The sequence below is a fragment of the Acanthopagrus latus genome, chromosome 16, assembly GCF_904848185.1.
Source record: "Acanthopagrus latus isolate v.2019 chromosome 16, fAcaLat1.1, whole genome shotgun sequence".
Classification (NCBI taxonomy): domain Eukaryota; kingdom Metazoa; phylum Chordata; class Actinopteri; order Spariformes; family Sparidae; genus Acanthopagrus; species Acanthopagrus latus.
In genome coordinates, this window is record NC_051054.1 from 12,845,899 (window position 1) to 12,864,212 (window position 18,314).

Here is an 18,314-nt window from a genome sequence, read left to right on the forward strand (position 1 = left end):
AGGAATTTGCAAGATAAGGCGAGAAAGTAGTTGTTTCAATGAAATGGTTCTATACATGGTCCACCTAGCCTAATGTCGTCACATTTTTTGTCACAAGCTAGGATAACTCTACAGCTAATACAAATAATCAGGGTTTTGCATCTCGTCTCCATGCTCTGGATGTGACCTGTTTTAAGCTTGTGTGAAACAGGGTCACAGACAGTTTTGAACATTTAGTCCTTTCACAGTGTAGTGCTGTACGCCTCAATGGGCCTGACAGGAATTGGATAGTAATATGGACGGTCCCAGTCCCGGCTGGACCCTGCAAACGAACTTGAATACCGCATGGCCCGGTCCACATATCCAGAGATTGTTGGGATCTCCTCCCTTGGGTGGTCTCCACAGTTGGGGACGGTGGGTGTGACAAAGCCCTGCCTCATTTTGTAGCGGCTCGTCCAAGCCTCCATCGGTCGGAGCTGTGCTGGCTGCACTGGAAGGTCGTCCTCTTCATCATACTCCTTTTGGCTCAGGAAGTCCCTCAGAACCTGCTTGAAGACAGACGCCAGCTCCCAGGGCCGAATGTTGTTAGTGGCAAGCACCTCACGAAACCTGCACAAGGATGGAACCAGTATAGTTAATTAAATAGCTGTTCAAGAAGCAAGGATTTCCATCAACACTGTGTCAGCATCCCACATTTTTCAGTCTAAAATTGCATAATTTAACCATCTGAAAATGTCTTGAATATTTTGCAGAATGACATTTCTTGGACTACAATAGAGACTTTTTGTAAGTCGAACAAACATAACCTGTTAAGTAGAAATGTGTTATAAGGGGTAATGTGGTTATATAAACACACAGTAGTGACCCAGTGCTTAGTTTTATACGAAATAAGTAAGTAGGTCACAGTGTTCAACCATGTATAACAGCTCTCCAGCCTTTTTTTATTTTGGTAGCATTATGGCTAGTACAGAGATGATGAGTTGAAACCCTGTAAGGCTGGATTCATTCAGCCTTACAGGGCATCCGTCACCTTCACATGTTTACACTCTACATCGCCTGCCTCTATGATGGTAACACATAATGGCTTTTGTGGCAGCCTCGCTGCCTCTCATTCCCTTTGGGTCTTCTCTGCTTTGCCTGCTGTCAGGCCGTGTGTTGATGCACTAGCAGCTAGCCACTGTTGACAGCTTACTAATGTGAGGACAGAGCACGGCATGGCTGCTTCCAAACACCTGGAGAGTATGGTGGCTGCGTGGATGGGTGGGATCTGAGAACACAGGAACTCCAGCTGGTGTAGCTCTGACGTGGGGATAAGGGTCCGTAACCTGGGGTACTTCTGGAACCAGTGGAGACCCAGGGCGCTGTGGGCAAGTCTGTGCTCCCGTTCCAGCTCCCTCGCCAGCCGCTCGCGCTCTTCCACATGCCACAGGAGCTCTCTGATTAACATGCGACTGGGTACAACCCCCGAGGTCTTCAGAGGTGTCCCTTCATCCTGAACCTGCACTCTTGATTCTTGGGACCATTTCATCCAGCTGAAAAGAGGCATGGCAGACACAGCAGACAGCCCTGGAAAACTCAAGAAACAAGAATTATTTTTTATCTGGATCTTGAAGCCATGAATTCCCCACGGCACCATTTTAACACTTTTGAATGTGCTAGAATATCTGTTGCTTTAAACCAAGAGTTGGTGTCTCTCACAGTTGCTCCAACAACTGACGAAACAACATTACACCATGAGAAGAACTGCACAATAGCGGACAAAGCAAAAACATAAAACAAAAAATCTGATAAGAAAATGAATGGTATAAAAAAGAAAAATGAAGTCCCTGCTGGTGAAATAAATGTACCATATCATCCCTATTTCAGACAAGTCTTGTGAGAATGGGGTCACCATTGTCGCTGCAGTGACAGATGTGACAGAGTTGGAACCTCGATTCTCGATTATGGAAATGTTCATTCTCTTTTTATTCATAACTGTATGGCCCAGTGATAATTGATAATGTAATGCTGACAGTGAAAGATGATCGCCTTGTAACCAAGCTGACCTCTGGTCCATGTCTGATGGGTGCTTTGATTGCCTTCAGTTTGAGTCAAACTCGGTGAAGGACAATATCCCAGCCTGCAGGGTCAGAGGTCAGCCTCATCGAACACAAACTGTATGTGTGGCTTCACATATCCTACATGTTTTTGTGGTATCTGATCAGATACCTGCTCAAGTGCTCCAAAAATAATCAGCACTTTAATAGCAGTCAGTCTTAGTAAGAAAAGAATAGTAAGAAAAGAATAGTAAGGAACAATAATCACACTAACATCTGGCTGAAAATTGAAAGGAAAAGATCTGTACTTACAGGTAAAAACTGCACCGCTGATGCTTTTGTGAGTTATTGTGAGAAATAGGGAAACGATGAGCTGCTTACAGAGTCCAGCCTCCAGCTTCTTTTCTGCATGGGTCAGTCCATGTAAACTTCACTCCTTCATTTGCTGTCAACTATGTCCCTTGGTGTGAAATGCCATTGAAGGAGCACATCACAGACTGTCTCAGCAGCAATCCTCCAGTGTTGAGTTTGTTGGAAGCGTTGTTCCTCTTTGTATGTCGTAGTTATTGTCTTGTCCTTATCATCCCTCCTACTGCTCCTGTCATGCAGACTTATTCCAGGAGAGTTAGTCACACACTGCTAACTGACTAAGAGCTGTCACCTCTCCTCTCCCTTCACCCCACTCTCTGTGCAGTGTGCAGCTTTGTTGTAAGGTCAGCTGCTTTGTAGCTTGCACGAAACGTGTGCAATGTAGAGAAAGGAGGCGAGTGCATGTGTGTGCACGAGCCGTGGGTGTGTTGTATCTGAGCTCCTCTTAGTACTGTCAGGGTTTGTGTCTGAGAGAGGAAGAGGGAGAGGGCGAGGGAGAGAGAGAGAGAGGGAGAGGTAGAGCAAGAGGCAGAGACAACTGGGATTGCTTTCCTGGCCACAGTGCTGTGGGCCTGGTGGAGCTGAGGGAAAGAGGAGGCAGAGACTTGGAGCAAAGTATCAAATGCTTAGTAACGATGTGGGCTGAGCTGCTGGTGTGTTCAGCCTCTGTGAACTTAATTCGGACATTTGCCTTTAATGGAAACCTCTGTGTTACTGAACTCGGCGTCGGTTAATAAAGTGATTATAAAAACACCATTTCTGAAAACGTACATATCCTCAGCTGTCTGGTATCTGGAATACAATTAAATGCTCCACTGCTTTGCGTTATTCTCAACAGATGGAGCTAAGGAGATGACAGCTGACAAATCCTAGTATATCAGCTGTGTTACACATTATTACGTTCAGAAATAAAAGGCTGTATCACAGTTGTTGCACATATGTAACATTGTTTCAGAATCTGAAGGGCTATTGATTAAACGTACTTTAAAGCTCTCCCTTTGACCGTTTAACGGTATTATTTACTTATTATTAGTTATTATGCACTTTAGGACTTTAGCAGTTTTGCTTTCTGAGATGAAACTAACAAGTGCAGGCAAAACATTGGTTACAGTGAATAAATTGCTAATTTATTGCTGTGAACAGTTATCAAAGTAATTATCACAAAAAGGACAGTAACTATATTTGTGCATGGTCCTGAAATCACATTCAAATAAAATCTTTGCTGTGGTTTATTTTTCATATATTTGTCAAGTTTTTCCTAATACCCCACATCACAGTTTTGCCTTGTAGGACTTTTTGTCCTTAACTGGCTACTGTAGAGCATTTTCTGTGCCCATGACACACCAAAGGGCAAGTCACAATATCATGGCACACCCGTATTTCAGTTTTGTCAGTGCAACATAGACTCTGCATGACCCTAACATGTGTTATTGAATTAGTTTGTACACCTGGTGTGTTTATTATTATTTTCTCTTTATAAGGAAATGAATGTGTTGAAAGTACTGATATAGTAATTTAAAATGCTTTGCCTGTTGTGTAGTTGTATATTGCAATATATTCTATGGTTGTAAAGAACTCCTGGACTTGCTTGTTAGTAAAATGAGCCTCAAAAATTATAAACTACTTAAAATTGCTTTTATTTTGTTTCAGCCCAACAGAGGCTCCTGTTGAGGTCAGCCAACAAAATGTGAAATCTGATGGAGGGTGCTTCAAGAAACCAGAAGGTGGTGAGTATCACACTTTGTTGGCTTTTCTTATACTACGTCATATTCAGTTGGATCTACAGTTATCTGCTTTCTGCCCTTATAGTTTTACAGTGCTTCTTGTTCTTTTGAATCTGTAGCCTCAGGTACTGCTCCTCTTCCACTCATCAGCTACAAGTACCCCAGCTTGCCCATTGCCAAAAGCAGACAGGAGGTATAATGTACCGTCTATACACCACATACACCCAACCTCACAGCCTGATGGTCTGAGAGTGCACTTTCATTTTCCTAAAGTACCTTTTCTTTTGGTCATGTTTTACTGAAATTACCTCTATGTCCTCGGGACACTGGTGCACTTATGCCTTTTCTGTTTGCTCAAGATGAACTCTTATTTTATGTTACAGAACAAGAGACAACTTTTAAATTCACTGGTCTGAAATTTCTGTTGACCAAGAAAGAGTAGTGTGTGGACATTTTAGAAGCTCATGCTGTCATTTTAAGCTGCTTTTTCTTAATGCAGATTATAAAGTGTGGACTTTGGGTGATAAATCAGCTTAGCACATTCATCTGTTCTATAATTTCATAACTTATTTTTAGATTTTTTTTTTATTTTAGTGATATGGTACAAATGGCCAGATGGGTTTCAACTGTGCACATGTGTCTGCTCTTGTTTGATGTGTGTGCGTGTCTGTGCTGTTTCCAGCTGATTTCTCTCATAGAGAACAACTCTGTAGTGATTGTTCGAGGAGCCACAGGCAGTGGCAAGACCACCCAGCTGCCACAGTACATTCTGGACCACTACAATGAGAAAAATAACTTCTGTAACATTGTGGTCACCCAACCACGCAAAATTGGGGCCACCAGTATTGCCCAGTATGTAGCCACGCAGCGGAAGTGTACCCTGGGCAGTCTGGTGGGATATCAGGTTAGTGCAACACAGAACCTCCATTTTTTTTTAAAAATTCATTTTAGATAAAGATAGGAGAAAAAGAAGATACTGACACCTGTGCCATCTCACATACCAACAGTGACACTGATACTCACTGAAGATTGACTGGTAGTTGTTCACCTTGCTGAAGAGTGCACAAAAATCAGTCGTTGTGTCTCTTGCGTAACTTAAAGCAGTGTTTGTATGCATGTGTTAAGAAGCGCTTCTGTGTGTGTTGTTGCCAGGATATCTCGCTGTGCTGTACAGGACTCTGAAACAGCAATTCTATTAATAACTGTTGTCTCCTCCGCTCAGTGCAGACCTCTGGAGCTAAGGATGATGTCATTGACGATGAGAGAAATGATAAACAGTTGATGTTAGTAAGACAGACTTAGGTGAACATTATACACTGTATTAGTGTCTATGTTTATTTTTTGCCAACTTAATTAATCTGTATTTGTGGTAAGAAGAAAGCTCTTTTCTTGTTCCCTTTGATTTTTTTTGTCTTAGTTTGTGAAAGCTGTTCAGTCAGAGAATGGAAAGTCCTTTTGTGCTCACAGTACAAACCAAAAAGTATTCCTGAGGTTGCACAGCGGTTATCAGTGGATTTCATTGCAGGTCACTCGTGTTTTCTCCATCACCAACCAGAAATTGTCATGTTGGCACTACAGACATTCGTTTTTCAGATACAGGTGAAAGTGAGGCCGGAAGCTGCTGTAGAAGAAGCAAATTGTTCACCTTTCCGCAGTAAAATAAAACCTCATTGGCAGGAATTGGATTTGTCATTAAGAAATATATATCAAAAGATTCTTCAGCTGTGCAATAGAGACATAATCTTCTTCTTCTTCTTCTTCTTCTTCTTCTTCTTCTTCTTCTTCTTCTTCTTCTTCTTCTCTCTTTTTTTTAACAAAACTTTGCATATTTGTGTTTCAGATTGGCATGGAGAAGATAGCCACTGAGAACACCCGGCTCATCTACATGACTACAGAACTGTTGCTGCAAAAACTGGTTCAAGACAAGTGCCTCACAGAGTACACCCACATTTTCGTAGATGAGGTGCATAAACGGCTGATAACACTTTATATAGTGTGTGATTTTTGTTGTATTATGTGTGAATTTATATTATCTTTACTGCTGCAAGGGCACATCTAACTCATTTTGCCTTTGCCTAAGGTTCATGAGCGCACAGAGGAGATGGACTTGCTCCTGCTGGTTTTGAGAAACCTGCTCAATTCCAACTCTCCTTATGTCAAGGTAATTGCAAGATCAAATAAAAGTTGCTCCTCTGTTTTCTCCTACATCAGTTGAACCCTCAAACACAGGACCCATGTTTTTTTTTTTGTTCTGTTTTGGTTTGTTTTGTTTCCCCAGATCATCCTCATGTCAGCTACCATTAACTGCAGACAGTTTGCTCAGTACTTTGCCAGCCTAGTTCGAGGCAAGATGAGCCCGGCCTATGTGTTTGAAGTGGAGGGTTCACCCTATGCAGTTGAGGAGTTTTATCTGGATGACCTCCACAGACTGCTTCCGTGCAGGGTAAGAAGATGGCAAATGTTTGTCAATGTTACACTTAATCTGTATTGAAGTGAAAAAGTATGAATTTTGAATGTGTGTTCATCAGTTTGAGCTGCCTCATATAGATGACCCGAACATCCCAGTGGAGATGTACAGTCTTGCCGTCAGTCTCATCCAGAGCTTTGATGAAATGGAGGGCAGAGATTCCAGGTGAGGCCTCAGTATCTTGGCAAACTTGAAAGCTTTAGCATGGACACATTAAGTTATTTATAATGTGTGTTTGTGTTTGAGCAGCAAAGCAGACACGGGAGGAGGCATGACTTCATCAGAGCGAGGCAGCGTGCTGGTTTTCCTTCCTGGTTTACACGAGATAAGATGCATGCAGGAGGCCTTGTCCAAGCTGGTCCACCGAAGGTGAGCTTTCCAGTTTAACTCTCTTTTGAATATTTAGCTGTAGATAGTTCCCTTTATCTTCTTCATCCGTTTTCTTTTAGAGAAGAGTGACACTAACACAGGATTTACACAGGTTCTTAAATAGTCTCTCCTATAATTGATTGGATTATGAAATTAACATTACTTTATAAAATTGCATTAACTTCAGTCTTTTCAATGTTTTCCTGAGATGAATTTGTATTTGACATGTTGTACCAAAACTACAAAATAAAACAAATGTGCAAACAACTGCCATCACCTCAGCCAATACTGTTATCTATCACAACGGGAACACCACAAAAGTCCAGCCCCAGCTTGACCCAGTCTGCTTATGACTAACTCACTAATGACTGAATTAACACTAACTCTTGCAACTCCAGTAAGCTACCACTTGACAGCACTTGGACGCCAACATCATGTAGACATTAAAAACAGAAGTGCCACAAATTTTGTTCTTATCCTTCTGCCTCCTTTTGCTGCCAGGATGGACATGAAATAGGTCATGAAAGTCTTTTAAAAGTCTTAAATTGAACTTTTGAAACGTGCAGAAATGCTGTAATAATATTAGAATTAGCGTCTTTGAAACCCATAGTGCTTGTTAACCTTTGGTACTTTTGATAAACGTTTACATCATCCATAATGATGAATGTTGTTCAGATTGCAGATTTATCTTCTTCACTCCACTGTGATTCTAGAGGAGCAGAACGGTGTGTTTCAGCTCCCTGTCCCTGGATACCGAAAGGTAAAAACCATTAATCATATTCTTCCATGTGTTCTCCCTACCTGCTGTGCTGACAATCTGCTCATTTTACCAGGTCATCCTTTCCACCAACATTGCTGAGAGTTCGTTGACTGTTCCAGATGTCAAATATGGTTAGTCAGCTTGGTTTTATCTGTCAGCTTAGTGAGTGTGCTTTATTCAAGTTTTATAAAAATCTTAACTGATATCGATGTTTTTGTTTTTTTGTTTTTTGTTTTGTTGTTGTCACAGTGATTGACTTCTGCCTGGCCCGTCACAATGTCTGTGACCAAGACACCAATTATCAGTCCCTGCGTCTCACCTGGGCATCCAAAACCAATTGCAACCAGCGTCGAGGTACAATATTCATGGCACAGAGCTTGTAAAGTATCTATCTTTTTTTCTGTCCTTCTACGCTTATTTCCCTTCCATGCCAGGTAGGGCAGGTCGAGTGTCGAAGGGCTACTGTTACCGTCTGGTTACCAGAGAGTTCTGGGAGAATGAAATCCCTGACTACATGATCCCCGAGATGCAGGTAAGAGAATGACAGAGATTTCTCTGTCTTGTTTTTTTTTTTTAACTCTGCTTTGACCCAATCTGTGCCATACTGTTGTTGTTCCTTGTAGCTTGCCCCGTTGACCAAGATCATGTTGAAGGTGAAGTTGCTGGACATGGGAGATCCCTACTCAGTCCTCTACACAGCACTGTCACCCCCCCACCTTGGTAACATAGCGAGAACAGTGCTTCAACTCAAAGAGGTAAATAAGTGCAGATTGATGACTCTCGTCTTAGAGAGCCATTAATGTCCAGTTGAGTATATATAATTTTTTGCTGTAATGATGTATTTGGGCGGGCAGCTGACCACCCAGCTCTGTCACAGAGTATTAGGCCAGGAGTGCTCTGACAGGAGCTTTACGTCAGCCAGCGTTAGCGTCGTCAAGCCTGCTAGGTGAGTGTAATGAAGGGCAGTGCTGCGTCATTGTATGTTTGTGTGGGGGGAAAACAACGAAACAAATTTGTTAATTCTGGTGTTTTTCCATCACTGACAAAATGTATCCTATTTATCTTAAGCCATCTTTCAATCTCTCCTCTTGGCAATCTTGAGTATCTGTCATGTCTTTTTAACTATAAATCAAGATCAAACTACTGTAGACCCCAAGACTGTTTGGTCCCAGTCCCAGCTGAAAAACTTATGTCTGAAGACCTCAGACTAGTCTGTCTGGAAGGGCAAACAGGAATCATATCGTGTGATTATTGTATTATTTTTTAATTAATTCTTAATCAAGCAGTAAAATAGTCCAGGGAAAAAGTAAATTCTGGTTTGAGAAATTTAATTTAGGCTCAGAAAATTCATATTACGATCAGTCATTTTTCAATTTTTTTAGATATTTAAAGTCAAAGTGTTGTTCTGAGTTTGTTTAATGTTTAAACGGTGATTGGTGAAATGGTGAAAAAAACCTGACACTAGCTGGATGTTTTGTTCTGTAGATGGGTGCGCTTTCTATGAAAAGTGATGGCAAGGATCAAAATAATGATGGGGAGCTAACGTTCCTGGGTCGTGTTCTGGCCCATTTGCCAGTCGACATATATCTGGGAAAGTTGATTGTCCTGGGTCACACCTTTGGCTGCCTGGATGAGTGCCTCATCATAGGTAAGAAAGGACCTCAATTACTGCATGTGCATCTGTTTACAGTTGCAGAGATGTAGCTCGGTCAAGAAAGTTGTCATGACTGCACTCTTTGGAACTGTGTATGCATGCCTAAAATCTATGTTTTTGTCTTCTCTTATCATCAGCTGCCTCGCAGTCTCTGAAGAGTTTCTTTGCCATTCCATCTATGCAGCAGCTTGCGGGTCACAGGTGAGTTCAATCCTGCACTGACTCACAGGCTGCCAGGGTAGTTAATTTGTCTGTCCCATTAATGAATGTATCTATGTATTGTATGTTTTGTGTCTTTGTGCTTTGAATTTTCTTATTCTTCCAGGAGCAAGTTAGCCTTCACGTGTGGCACACCAAGTGATTCAATAGCTTTTCTCAATGCCTTCAAGGTAACTTGCCAGGCCCATAACATATTGTGGTTGGTGTTATTTGCATATTTGCCTGATGGCTGCTGTTTTTTAAAACCATCCCCTCTTCCCCATTGTTTCTCATTGCTAGGCATGGCACAAAAGGAAGGGACAGCTGAGACACCCAAAGGTGAATAGAATGCATGTACATACAAACTATACTGTCTATGTTTTTCATTGTTTCAAAATACAAATATTTTGCTATTGTTGGACAGAACCAGCTGTGATTATTTATTGTACATTATTTCCAAGATTGACATTAAAGTATGCATAATTGCTTCATTTTATTGGTAATGACCTAACATAACACTGTGTGAATGACATTTAGCATACCACTGTAGTTTAGAAGTTGTCAGTGGGAAGCAGATGTAGTGAATGTCTCTACTTTTCAATTTCCTTCACATTTCTGTTCAGTTGGGCGTTAAGAATCAGCATAGCACTCTGTTCTCTCTTGTTTTATTTTCTTAAAGTGTGAGGTTTGTCTGTCTTTACTGCTTTCTCCTCTTAGGAAGAGTTGGACTGGGGGAAAGAAAACTTCATCCAGATCAAGAAGATCAGGGAGGTATGTGATCTAGCAGAGAGCTAGATCAAATGAGTTCATCAAGCCACACGACAGGATGACTTTGCAATCACCAATCCTATAGTTTTGCAGTCGAAAACATTGAACTTAACCCTACAGTTTGTTGTAATCTGTTACCAAGAATGAAACTTGCGTCTGTTGAGCACCCAACTGTTTCTAGAGGCTTGACTGAAGTAGGTTCACTCAAACTGTAAATATTTAATCTGTAAAATATTGTCAGTCAGTAGCGGTTGTTCAGCACACATGAAATGTTTCATCGTGAAATGTTCTTTTAGGTTAAAAGGCAAGAATGTGGTTTATAAACAGTAACTTGCCTCAAGTTAAGTTGGGAAGTACATATAACTTTTAGCTTCATGACGCAAGCTGATAACTGTTGCCATTTGGTGCACAAACAAAACTTTTCTCATGTATTGATAAACCACAGCTGTACAATTAATCAAATTTCAGTTTCAATTGCAATTCTGGCTTTCTATGATTATGAAACCGTGATAAAATGAATATTGTACTGCTTTTGTTTTCACAGTGATTCTCTCATTTTGCTGTGTCATAAATGAAATGCGTTTAAGTAAGAACCGGTGCTTAGAGCGGTCAAAACAGGATGAGCGCGTCCTATTGTAGTAATCCTTTCTCACATTTATATAACTAATAAAGACAATGTTTAGAATACACATCATATATTAAATACGTCTTTATATTTATAATTTTTATTGTTATTGTAAGATACTTTTGATATTTAAAGGTCAAGGAAATCCCTGTTCAAGAAATGCATAATGTTTCTAAAGTCATGAATTAATTCTGTGAAATGATGACCTCATTATTGGCTAAAAATAATCATGATTATGGTTTTTGCCATTATTGAGCAGCCCTCAAAATGTCAAGATCAAATGGTGTTGTTTGTAAAATACTACGGCTCGGACCTCCTCAGCTGTAACTCTCCGTCCAGGTTGCCGAGCTGTATGAAGACCTGAAGAAACGTGTGTCCAGGTTCAACATGCATGTGCCGGAGGACCCTCAACCCTCGGATTACACCAACACACACTGGCAGAAGTTCATTCTTCAGGTTAGAGTCAGAGCTGCATGTTGTCTGATTTGACAGTGTGAAGCTGTACTGTGTACACTTTACCATCTGCTAAATATACATACCTAAATGTTAGTTTGATTTAGGTTGCACCTCTCTGTCTCAGGTGGTCATTGCTGGTGCCTACTACCCCAACTACTTCGTCCAGCAGGACATAGATGAAGACCTGGCCACCAGAGAGTTGAGCGGCCATAACCCCAGAACAACAGTGATGGTCTGACTCCACCATTTTAGTTTGTAATGTCCATCAAGTCTTGTTAATTAAGTTGAGATTTTACATAACATTGGTGCATGTGTTATTATCAGGTGAGGAACCTCCCTCCGTACAGTTTCCTATATTACAAGCAGCTGCAGTCACTCTTCCGCCTGTGTGGACAGGTCAAAGCCATTTTCTTTGACAGCTCAAGGTACTGAAGGCCATAGTTGCAAATTTATTTTTAACTTACTCTTAACTGTTCTTCAGAGGAGAAATGTATGTTCTCCTGACTGTGTTTTTGTGTTTGCTCAGAGCCTATGTGGAGTTCTACAGGACATCCAGAGAGTCGGGCGTGCTGCCTGAGGTGTCTCTTGCCCTCCACCTTGCACAGCAGAGTCGATCCATGGAGTTGTCGGTCTACCCCACTGAACAGATAGAAAACGCAGCTGGGAACAGAAGCTTAACACACATGAGACACGCACGGTGTGGATCTTATTCACACTTAATGGAAACGAACTGTAGTTTTGCCTGTCTGAGTTAAGTCAGTAGGATACATTTACTAAATAAATATCTTAGATTTGCAGAGTGAACCAAAAATGATGGGTATAGTTGTGTTGTATCTGTCTTTTGGGGGCTGATTCTTGACTGTCTTTTTGGAAAGTGGAACCTCTTGCACCACAGGCTGCACTGGTCAGCGCAGCTTCACTGAGCCTTAATATAATCTGACATCCTCGCACTCTGTATGACTTCCTCCCGCTCTCACTTGGACTCGGGTAGGGAAGGTTTTAGGCGGAGACAGCTCCAGCATGGTCCTCCCTCTGGGACGTGGGAGATGGGGTGACATTTACTGGGGACACTTTATTAGCTATCCAATAATGATATAGCTCACCAAATATTCTCACTTATTATTTTCACCTGTTTTTCACCTCGCCCATTGTGTGTGGGCAATGAAAGTGAACATGCTCATAACATTAAAGTCTCGTTCTTTGTGTGCTTTTTGCTGTGCAGGGTGAATGTAGACTTCCAGAGCCAGTCTGTCCGTCCACTGGAAGCATTTAGCAGGGATCTGGAACCAGACAAGCTCCCCCCCAGCCGCTTGTTTGTGGTCAGCGTCACAGAGGTCATTTTATTATGTTTGATTGAGCTGAATTTCAAGGGATAATCTGATTTTTTACTAAATTACTGAATCTCTAATGGCTGTATGCTCTCATAACTGATCTCTGCTGCAGGTGTTAGACGTGGGTCATTTTTGGGGCTTCCAGGCAGATGAAGCAAGCTTAGAGAAGCAGCGCCATCTAACAGCAGAGATAAACAAACGCACACTGCATCCTGTAACAGTGATGCTCTACCCTAACCTGCTGTGTCTGGCTCCATACTCTGAGGTCAATGACCAGAGCTTGTACTACCGTGCAAAGATCCTGCACATCCGTGGCAACAAAGTGGAGGTAAATATGTGCACCTAATCAATTTTCTAATGTCAATAATTTCTATTATTATTGTAAGATACTTTTGATATTTAAAGGTCAAGGGAATCCCTGTTCAACATATGCATAATGTTCTAAAGTCATGAATTGATTCTGTGAAATAATGATGACCTCATAATTGACTAAAAATAATAATGATTATGGTTTTTGCCATTATTTAGCAGCCCTCAAAATGTCAAGATCAAATGCTGTTTTCATGTTTTGGAGTACTGGCATGAGACTAGCACCACCCGCTTATTGTATCTCACACAAGCGCAGAACGTAAACGCTACTGTGGAGTTGGCAGCAGGTCGAAACAATGTGTTCAATGCAACTTTTCTGCCGAATGGGTGAGACGAGAGTGAACGGAGTGGTCAGATAAAGGCAGTTGGCTGTTGGTTTTAGTCTGGGCAGTGTGTGGGGGCCTTTAGACACTTAAAATGTTTTTCCCCTTTGAAGTATCAGTACCTGTATTTATGCTGGGCAGCAACCCACTGTACTTTTTGAGGCTAGGTCTAGGAATTTTGGCAGACTGCGGTATATTGGGGGTGTGTTTGAAGCCTAGCAGGGTACACTTTTTGCCACCTCCATTGCTATGTAAATCCAAGTCGTTAACGTGCCAGCAATTGTGTGACATGGCCAGAGGTGTCGATGATGTGCACTGTTGTACGACCCACAACAGTTGAGCAACTGGAAAGCAGCTGAGATCCAGGAGATTGGGGTGGGGGCTGCTATCGAGCTAGCTTCATTTAGCGTCAAGCTCCACTGCACTCTTCAAGTGTTGCCACATCTAATAACACGGCAGGGGGGAAGGCAAGGCAACCCATGACAAGGCAGTGGCCATTCATGATTATGCTGCGTCCTGCCAGCCTTTAGTAGCTGTGTAGCAATTATCACTGACACTGGTATCACGGGGTTAAATATTCTTGCGACGCATATGTTGTACATCACTGTTTACGCCCAACTTCGTGCTTCACGTCACATGTGTACGCCTACCCAAGTGGCGGCTTTTTTGAAAAGAAGGAATATTACACCTCCCTTTCAAATAGACAGGACAGCAGATTGCAGCCTTTACCCATGCTGCAAATGTGGAACATTTTCTAACTAAAAGGGGCTACTGTGTCTGTATTTTGTACTTATGTAGACAAGTGAGCATTTTGAATAAAAAAAAAACAAAACAAAAATCAGCTGTGAGCATTGCCTAGCTCAAAACTACAGGCTCAAAACTACCAGTTTGACTCCGTCAGGTCGGAAGGGGAAACTCACCTGCTTTTAAACATTATGGAAGACGTGGACACCTTTTTAGATATGCAAAAATATTGTGATACAGACTTCATTGAAAAGGCCAGTAGAGCAAGTAAAGGTGTGAGAATTTTGTTAATTAATCACATGGCTGCACGTAAGTGGGAATACTGGTGAAATATTAATTTCCATGCCAGCTTTGAAGAAATTACGGCTTTTTTGGGATATGGGCAAAAAATCTGGAATATTGTGTGTGTGCGTGTGTAAACATAGCTAGTGTGATAGGTGTTGCTGATGTTATTTCATGTACCATGTTTTCCTGCAGGTATTCTTCTTGGACTTTGGCAACACAGAGGTTGTTCCCAGCAGCAGCCTCAGAGAGATCCCTTCTGACTTTGTGTCTCACCCATTCCAGGTAACTAAACTATGAGTGGCACCATTTGTCAGAGAATTAAGGCACACTTGTCTGTTTCACTAACAAACCTCTGCTTGTGGTTTCAGGCCAAGGAGTTCCAAGTGGCTGGAATGCATCCTTCAGCCCAGTCCATCATCTTGGGGGGCCAGTGGAGCAGCCAAGCACGCAACTGTTTCATCACACTGGTGAAGGACCGTTCACTTCTTGTATCGCTGTACTCCATCCAGCACGGCATCATGCGTGTACAGGTGCTCATCAACACAGAGACAAAAAACACCAGCGTGGTTGACATCTTGGTGCAAAAAGGACATGCTGTGAAGGCTGATGAAGGTTTAGATTCCAAGGTGAGACAACAGTTGGGAGCTCAGCTTGTGAAAATCACCTGAAATCAACCACGTCACCTAAATATGTTGTTTTTGTGTCATCACACATATCCCCTGCAGGCTTTAGAGTTGCATCATTAAAAGTGGTTATTCCCTTCTGCTGAGAAAGCAGTGGTTGTAATAACTTTTTTTTTACCCACAAGAAACCCTTCTCAGTCTAGATGTCTTACTTTTGTGTGGTTTTGCAGCAAAACCATGAGGAACTGATGTCACTGTTCAAGGACTTGGAAACGGGTAGTTATGTCCCTAACACTGTCAGCAGCAGCTGGAAAGATCGCAAGAAAGAGGAGAAGGAGCTCATTGACCACCTGCTCAGCCACTTTTCCATGAGCCGCCAGTCCTTTGCCAGAACAAAGGCAAGATACACTGTAGCTTTAAGAACATGTTCATTTTATATCGTACTGGAATCTTAAGTAGTCACATCATTTTTGATTGCATAGCAGTTTGCAGAAACAGTTTATAAAGTGCTTTACAAATCTAAAGAAACACAGTAACAAGAGTTAATAATATTAAAATAATTACAATTAGCAGAAAGCCTTTAGATTTAATGAGGTTTTGAGAGAGGATTAAAATAGGACGGAGTCTCTGAGTAGCTTATGTTTTTGGGAATAGATAATGAGGGTGTCACTTCTGTGCTTTCTGTTGCTCTCACCTTGTCCAGGAGGTGGAGCCATTTCAGTGGCTTGGTTCATGTGTTCACTCAGAGGCACACCCATTCTGTCTGATAGGCAGAACAATGACATCAGGCTAACTGAAGCATTGAATAAGTGATGTATGCAGGATTACGTCATATCATGTGTCTGACTGCTGCTTCCCTTCTGACACCACAGATTCACCTGCGTGGACCAAACAGTCCTTTTCAGACAAGCTTCCACAGCTTGAGCCACAATTTCTTCTACAAGTGAGCATTATATCTGCCAAGAGAAAATTAGACATAAAGGTTGTGAAGGCACCCCCCCCCTTCATTTCTTATGGGTGTGTGGTCTTCCTGCAGGACGGTGTGTATCAACAGCAGCATCAGCTCCTTGGCCATGAATGTGAACCCTCACTACAAACATCAGAGGATGCTGGTGGCTGGCAGTGTGTCAGTCAACGCCACAGGTACCAGATGCACTGCCTCCTTATAAGTACAGGATCACGGGCATACATTCACAGCCTAAAGCTCCAGTCACTCAATGAATCAGATGGTTATATGATTTAAAAAGAGGTTGTTTGAGGTAGTACTAACATCAACGACATTCTATAACTATACATTTTGGGCTGCAAGTGTTTTCATCTTAGATACAATTATGCAGTTTTAAATGCATGTTTGTGTTCCAGGGTCACAGATTCTACTGAAAGATACCTCCTTCATGCCAGACATCCCTGGACTGCCTGCACTTATCACCATGCTCTTCACTCCCATCATGGAGTTACGGTCAGTCAGTCAGTCAGTCAGTCAGGCAGTCAGACACTCTTCAATGCAGCAGATGTAAAACCTATGTTAATATTTTTTCCTCATTTTTTTTGTAGCACTGATGAAGAGAGGACCTGCTACACTGGTGCCCTCTGTGGTCTGGGCTGGAACAGTCAAACACAGGAGGGCGTCCTACCTGAGCATGACATCGAACTGACCTTCGATGTGAAATTTGATGTTGAAGACATCACTGAGGTGAGACAGATTTGTTGTTACTGCAGTGATAAGGTCGGCAACCCTGGGTTATTATAGTCAGCCATTTTCATATTTCAGGTTTTAGATCTTTCTTTTTTTCAGTTTCATGAAAATTATTCATTTTGATAACATGTTTCAGTTGGCTCAATATATTATTTGGTTCTCAGAATATAGCAGTAATTAGTTTGACTAAAATATTTATTTCACTGTATATACCTGGAGATTCCCTGCCTCTCTGAAAGACTCTCAGTCCCTGTCTTGGAGGTTGGATTTAAAAACATTTGTCTGCCTAATAAGCATCTCGCTATTTGTACTCGGATCTGTCAAATATGGTCATTTGTATTGGAAATCAATGGTAGCCATTTTGACTTCAGTATTGCATGATATAGTATTCTCCTTTGTGTATTACTGATTAGTTCTGTGTTTTCTTTTTCAGATAAATTCTTTGCGAGTTGCTGTGAACCGTCTCTTGTGTGAGGGCGCCGGTGGCACTTTGCATCGGTGGCCAGCTGAGATAGTCCAACTGCAGGAGGATTGCCGGGACCGCCTCACAAGGTCACATATACACCCACAGATATCATTATTACACTTCAACCAACATTATGTAGAAATTGGCATTATGTGTGATTTGGTGCCCCCCACAGTTTGAGTGCAACACCACTGTTGTAAATACAAATCCCAGGTCTGTAACAATTTGTCAGATGTAATGTAGGTTCGAACTACAAACAAAACTCATTACACCATAACAATGACATGTGGAAACTTATATTTAAGTAAACATGTATGTAATGCTGTGGTCCTACCCTCTCACTGAAGTTACATAGTGCAGAAACAAGTGATGGGGGGCAGAGTGGCTGAGACAGAGACATCATTCACCCTCTTACAAGACACTGTACCATCAAAATGATTTTTTAAAGATGTTATTTAAAGGTAAAAAGTTCAAAAATGTTGCTTTTAAAGTTTGAACTGTGCATGCATTTATTGATCTGTTTTTATGTTATGTAATACAGACTGTTCACAAGGTCACCAGCAAGGGAAACTATAAAGCCGATGTACTACAAGAACCCAGAGAAATGGAACCAGGTATGGTACACGATAAGCACCTGCGTCAATTGGTACTTTTCATTTGATTTTTGCCCTGTCACATGCTGTTCTCTGAACACATTTAGATTAAAGTGTTGTTGTATATTGAACCTGCAGCTGGACCCTGCTCTGAAGATGGATATTGTGGACCCAGCAGCCAAGAAGACCAGAGGTGCTCTTTTCCTGCTGCATCCTGTTGCTCTCCTCAACGGCTAAAAAAATAAATAAAAAGCCACTGGACGTCCATTTTCTTTTTTTTTTAAACACTGTTTTTGTTGACAGTGGTTCTAATGCTGTACTGTGTTTTAATGTATTTATGTTCAGAGTATATAGTTTAAGTTAAAACGGTACTGTAGCTTTCAGTGGGTTAGGAGTTCAGTGAGCAATTAAAAATAGTTGTTTGCAACAGATGAGGCTTGTCAGTCTGTCTCCATTCAAACATGGTCTCATTGTGACCC

General features: G+C 41.6%; 2 protein-coding genes across 6 annotated transcripts in view; one reads left to right on the forward strand and one right to left on the reverse strand.

The window, feature by feature from the left end:
- Positions 1–2,812, reverse strand: part of rd3l (retinal degeneration 3 like) — a 3,373-nt gene extending 561 nt beyond the window's left edge. Inside the window, exons 1-3 of one of the 4 annotated variants that reach the window (XM_037072653.1) lie at positions 2,328–2,812; positions 1,212–1,545; positions 1–588 (exon numbers count right to left, since the gene is read on the reverse strand). The exon at positions 1–588 is cut by the window's left edge and continues 561 nt beyond it. In XM_037072653.1, the coding sequence (XP_036928548.1) occupies positions 222–588; positions 1,212–1,525 (681 nt within the window). In that variant the 5' untranslated portion in view covers positions 1,526–1,545; positions 2,328–2,812 and the 3' untranslated portion in view covers positions 1–221. Of the gene's footprint in view, positions 589–1,211 lie in introns of all 4 variants that reach the window. The other 3 variants (XM_037072654.1, XM_037072655.1, XM_037072652.1) reach the window with 3 other exon arrangements.
- tdrd9 (tudor domain containing 9) overlaps positions 1–18,267 on the forward strand; it is a 19,738-nt gene extending 1,471 nt beyond the window's left edge. The window contains exons 2-35 of one of the 2 annotated variants that reach the window (XM_037072643.1): positions 4,035–4,111; positions 4,228–4,301; positions 4,791–5,012; positions 5,949–6,071; positions 6,189–6,269; positions 6,387–6,551; positions 6,637–6,740; positions 6,825–6,944; positions 7,620–7,704; positions 7,778–7,835; positions 7,954–8,058; positions 8,139–8,236; positions 8,328–8,459; positions 9,190–9,352; positions 9,496–9,559; positions 9,684–9,747; positions 9,857–9,895; positions 10,274–10,327; positions 11,289–11,405; positions 11,530–11,637; positions 11,730–11,830; positions 11,932–12,102; positions 12,628–12,739; positions 12,849–13,064; positions 14,650–14,739; positions 14,826–14,987; positions 15,311–15,478; positions 15,953–16,023; positions 16,117–16,223; positions 16,443–16,539; positions 16,635–16,773; positions 17,210–17,328; positions 17,784–17,856; positions 17,974–18,267. In XM_037072643.1, coding sequence (XP_036928538.1) covers positions 4,035–4,111; positions 4,228–4,301; positions 4,791–5,012; positions 5,949–6,071; positions 6,189–6,269; positions 6,387–6,551; positions 6,637–6,740; positions 6,825–6,944; positions 7,620–7,704; positions 7,778–7,835; positions 7,954–8,058; positions 8,139–8,236; positions 8,328–8,459; positions 9,190–9,352; positions 9,496–9,559; positions 9,684–9,747; positions 9,857–9,895; positions 10,274–10,327; positions 11,289–11,405; positions 11,530–11,637; positions 11,730–11,830; positions 11,932–12,102; positions 12,628–12,739; positions 12,849–13,064; positions 14,650–14,739; positions 14,826–14,987; positions 15,311–15,478; positions 15,953–16,023; positions 16,117–16,223; positions 16,443–16,539; positions 16,635–16,773; positions 17,210–17,328; positions 17,784–17,856; positions 17,974–18,072 — 3,778 coding nt within the window. In that variant the 3' untranslated portion in view covers positions 18,073–18,267. Of the gene's footprint in view, positions 1–4,034; positions 4,112–4,227; positions 4,302–4,790; positions 5,013–5,948; positions 6,072–6,188; positions 6,270–6,386; positions 6,552–6,636; positions 6,741–6,824; positions 6,945–7,619; positions 7,705–7,777; positions 7,836–7,953; positions 8,059–8,138; positions 8,237–8,327; positions 8,460–9,189; positions 9,353–9,495; positions 9,560–9,683; positions 9,748–9,856; positions 9,896–10,273; positions 10,328–11,288; positions 11,406–11,529; positions 11,638–11,729; positions 11,831–11,931; positions 12,103–12,627; positions 12,740–12,848; positions 13,065–14,649; positions 14,740–14,825; positions 15,084–15,310; positions 15,479–15,952; positions 16,024–16,116; positions 16,224–16,442; positions 16,540–16,634; positions 16,774–17,209; positions 17,329–17,783; positions 17,857–17,973 lie in introns of both variants that reach the window. The other variant, XM_037072642.1, reaches the window with a different exon arrangement.
- The last annotated feature ends 47 nt before the right edge of the window (positions 18,268–18,314 follow it).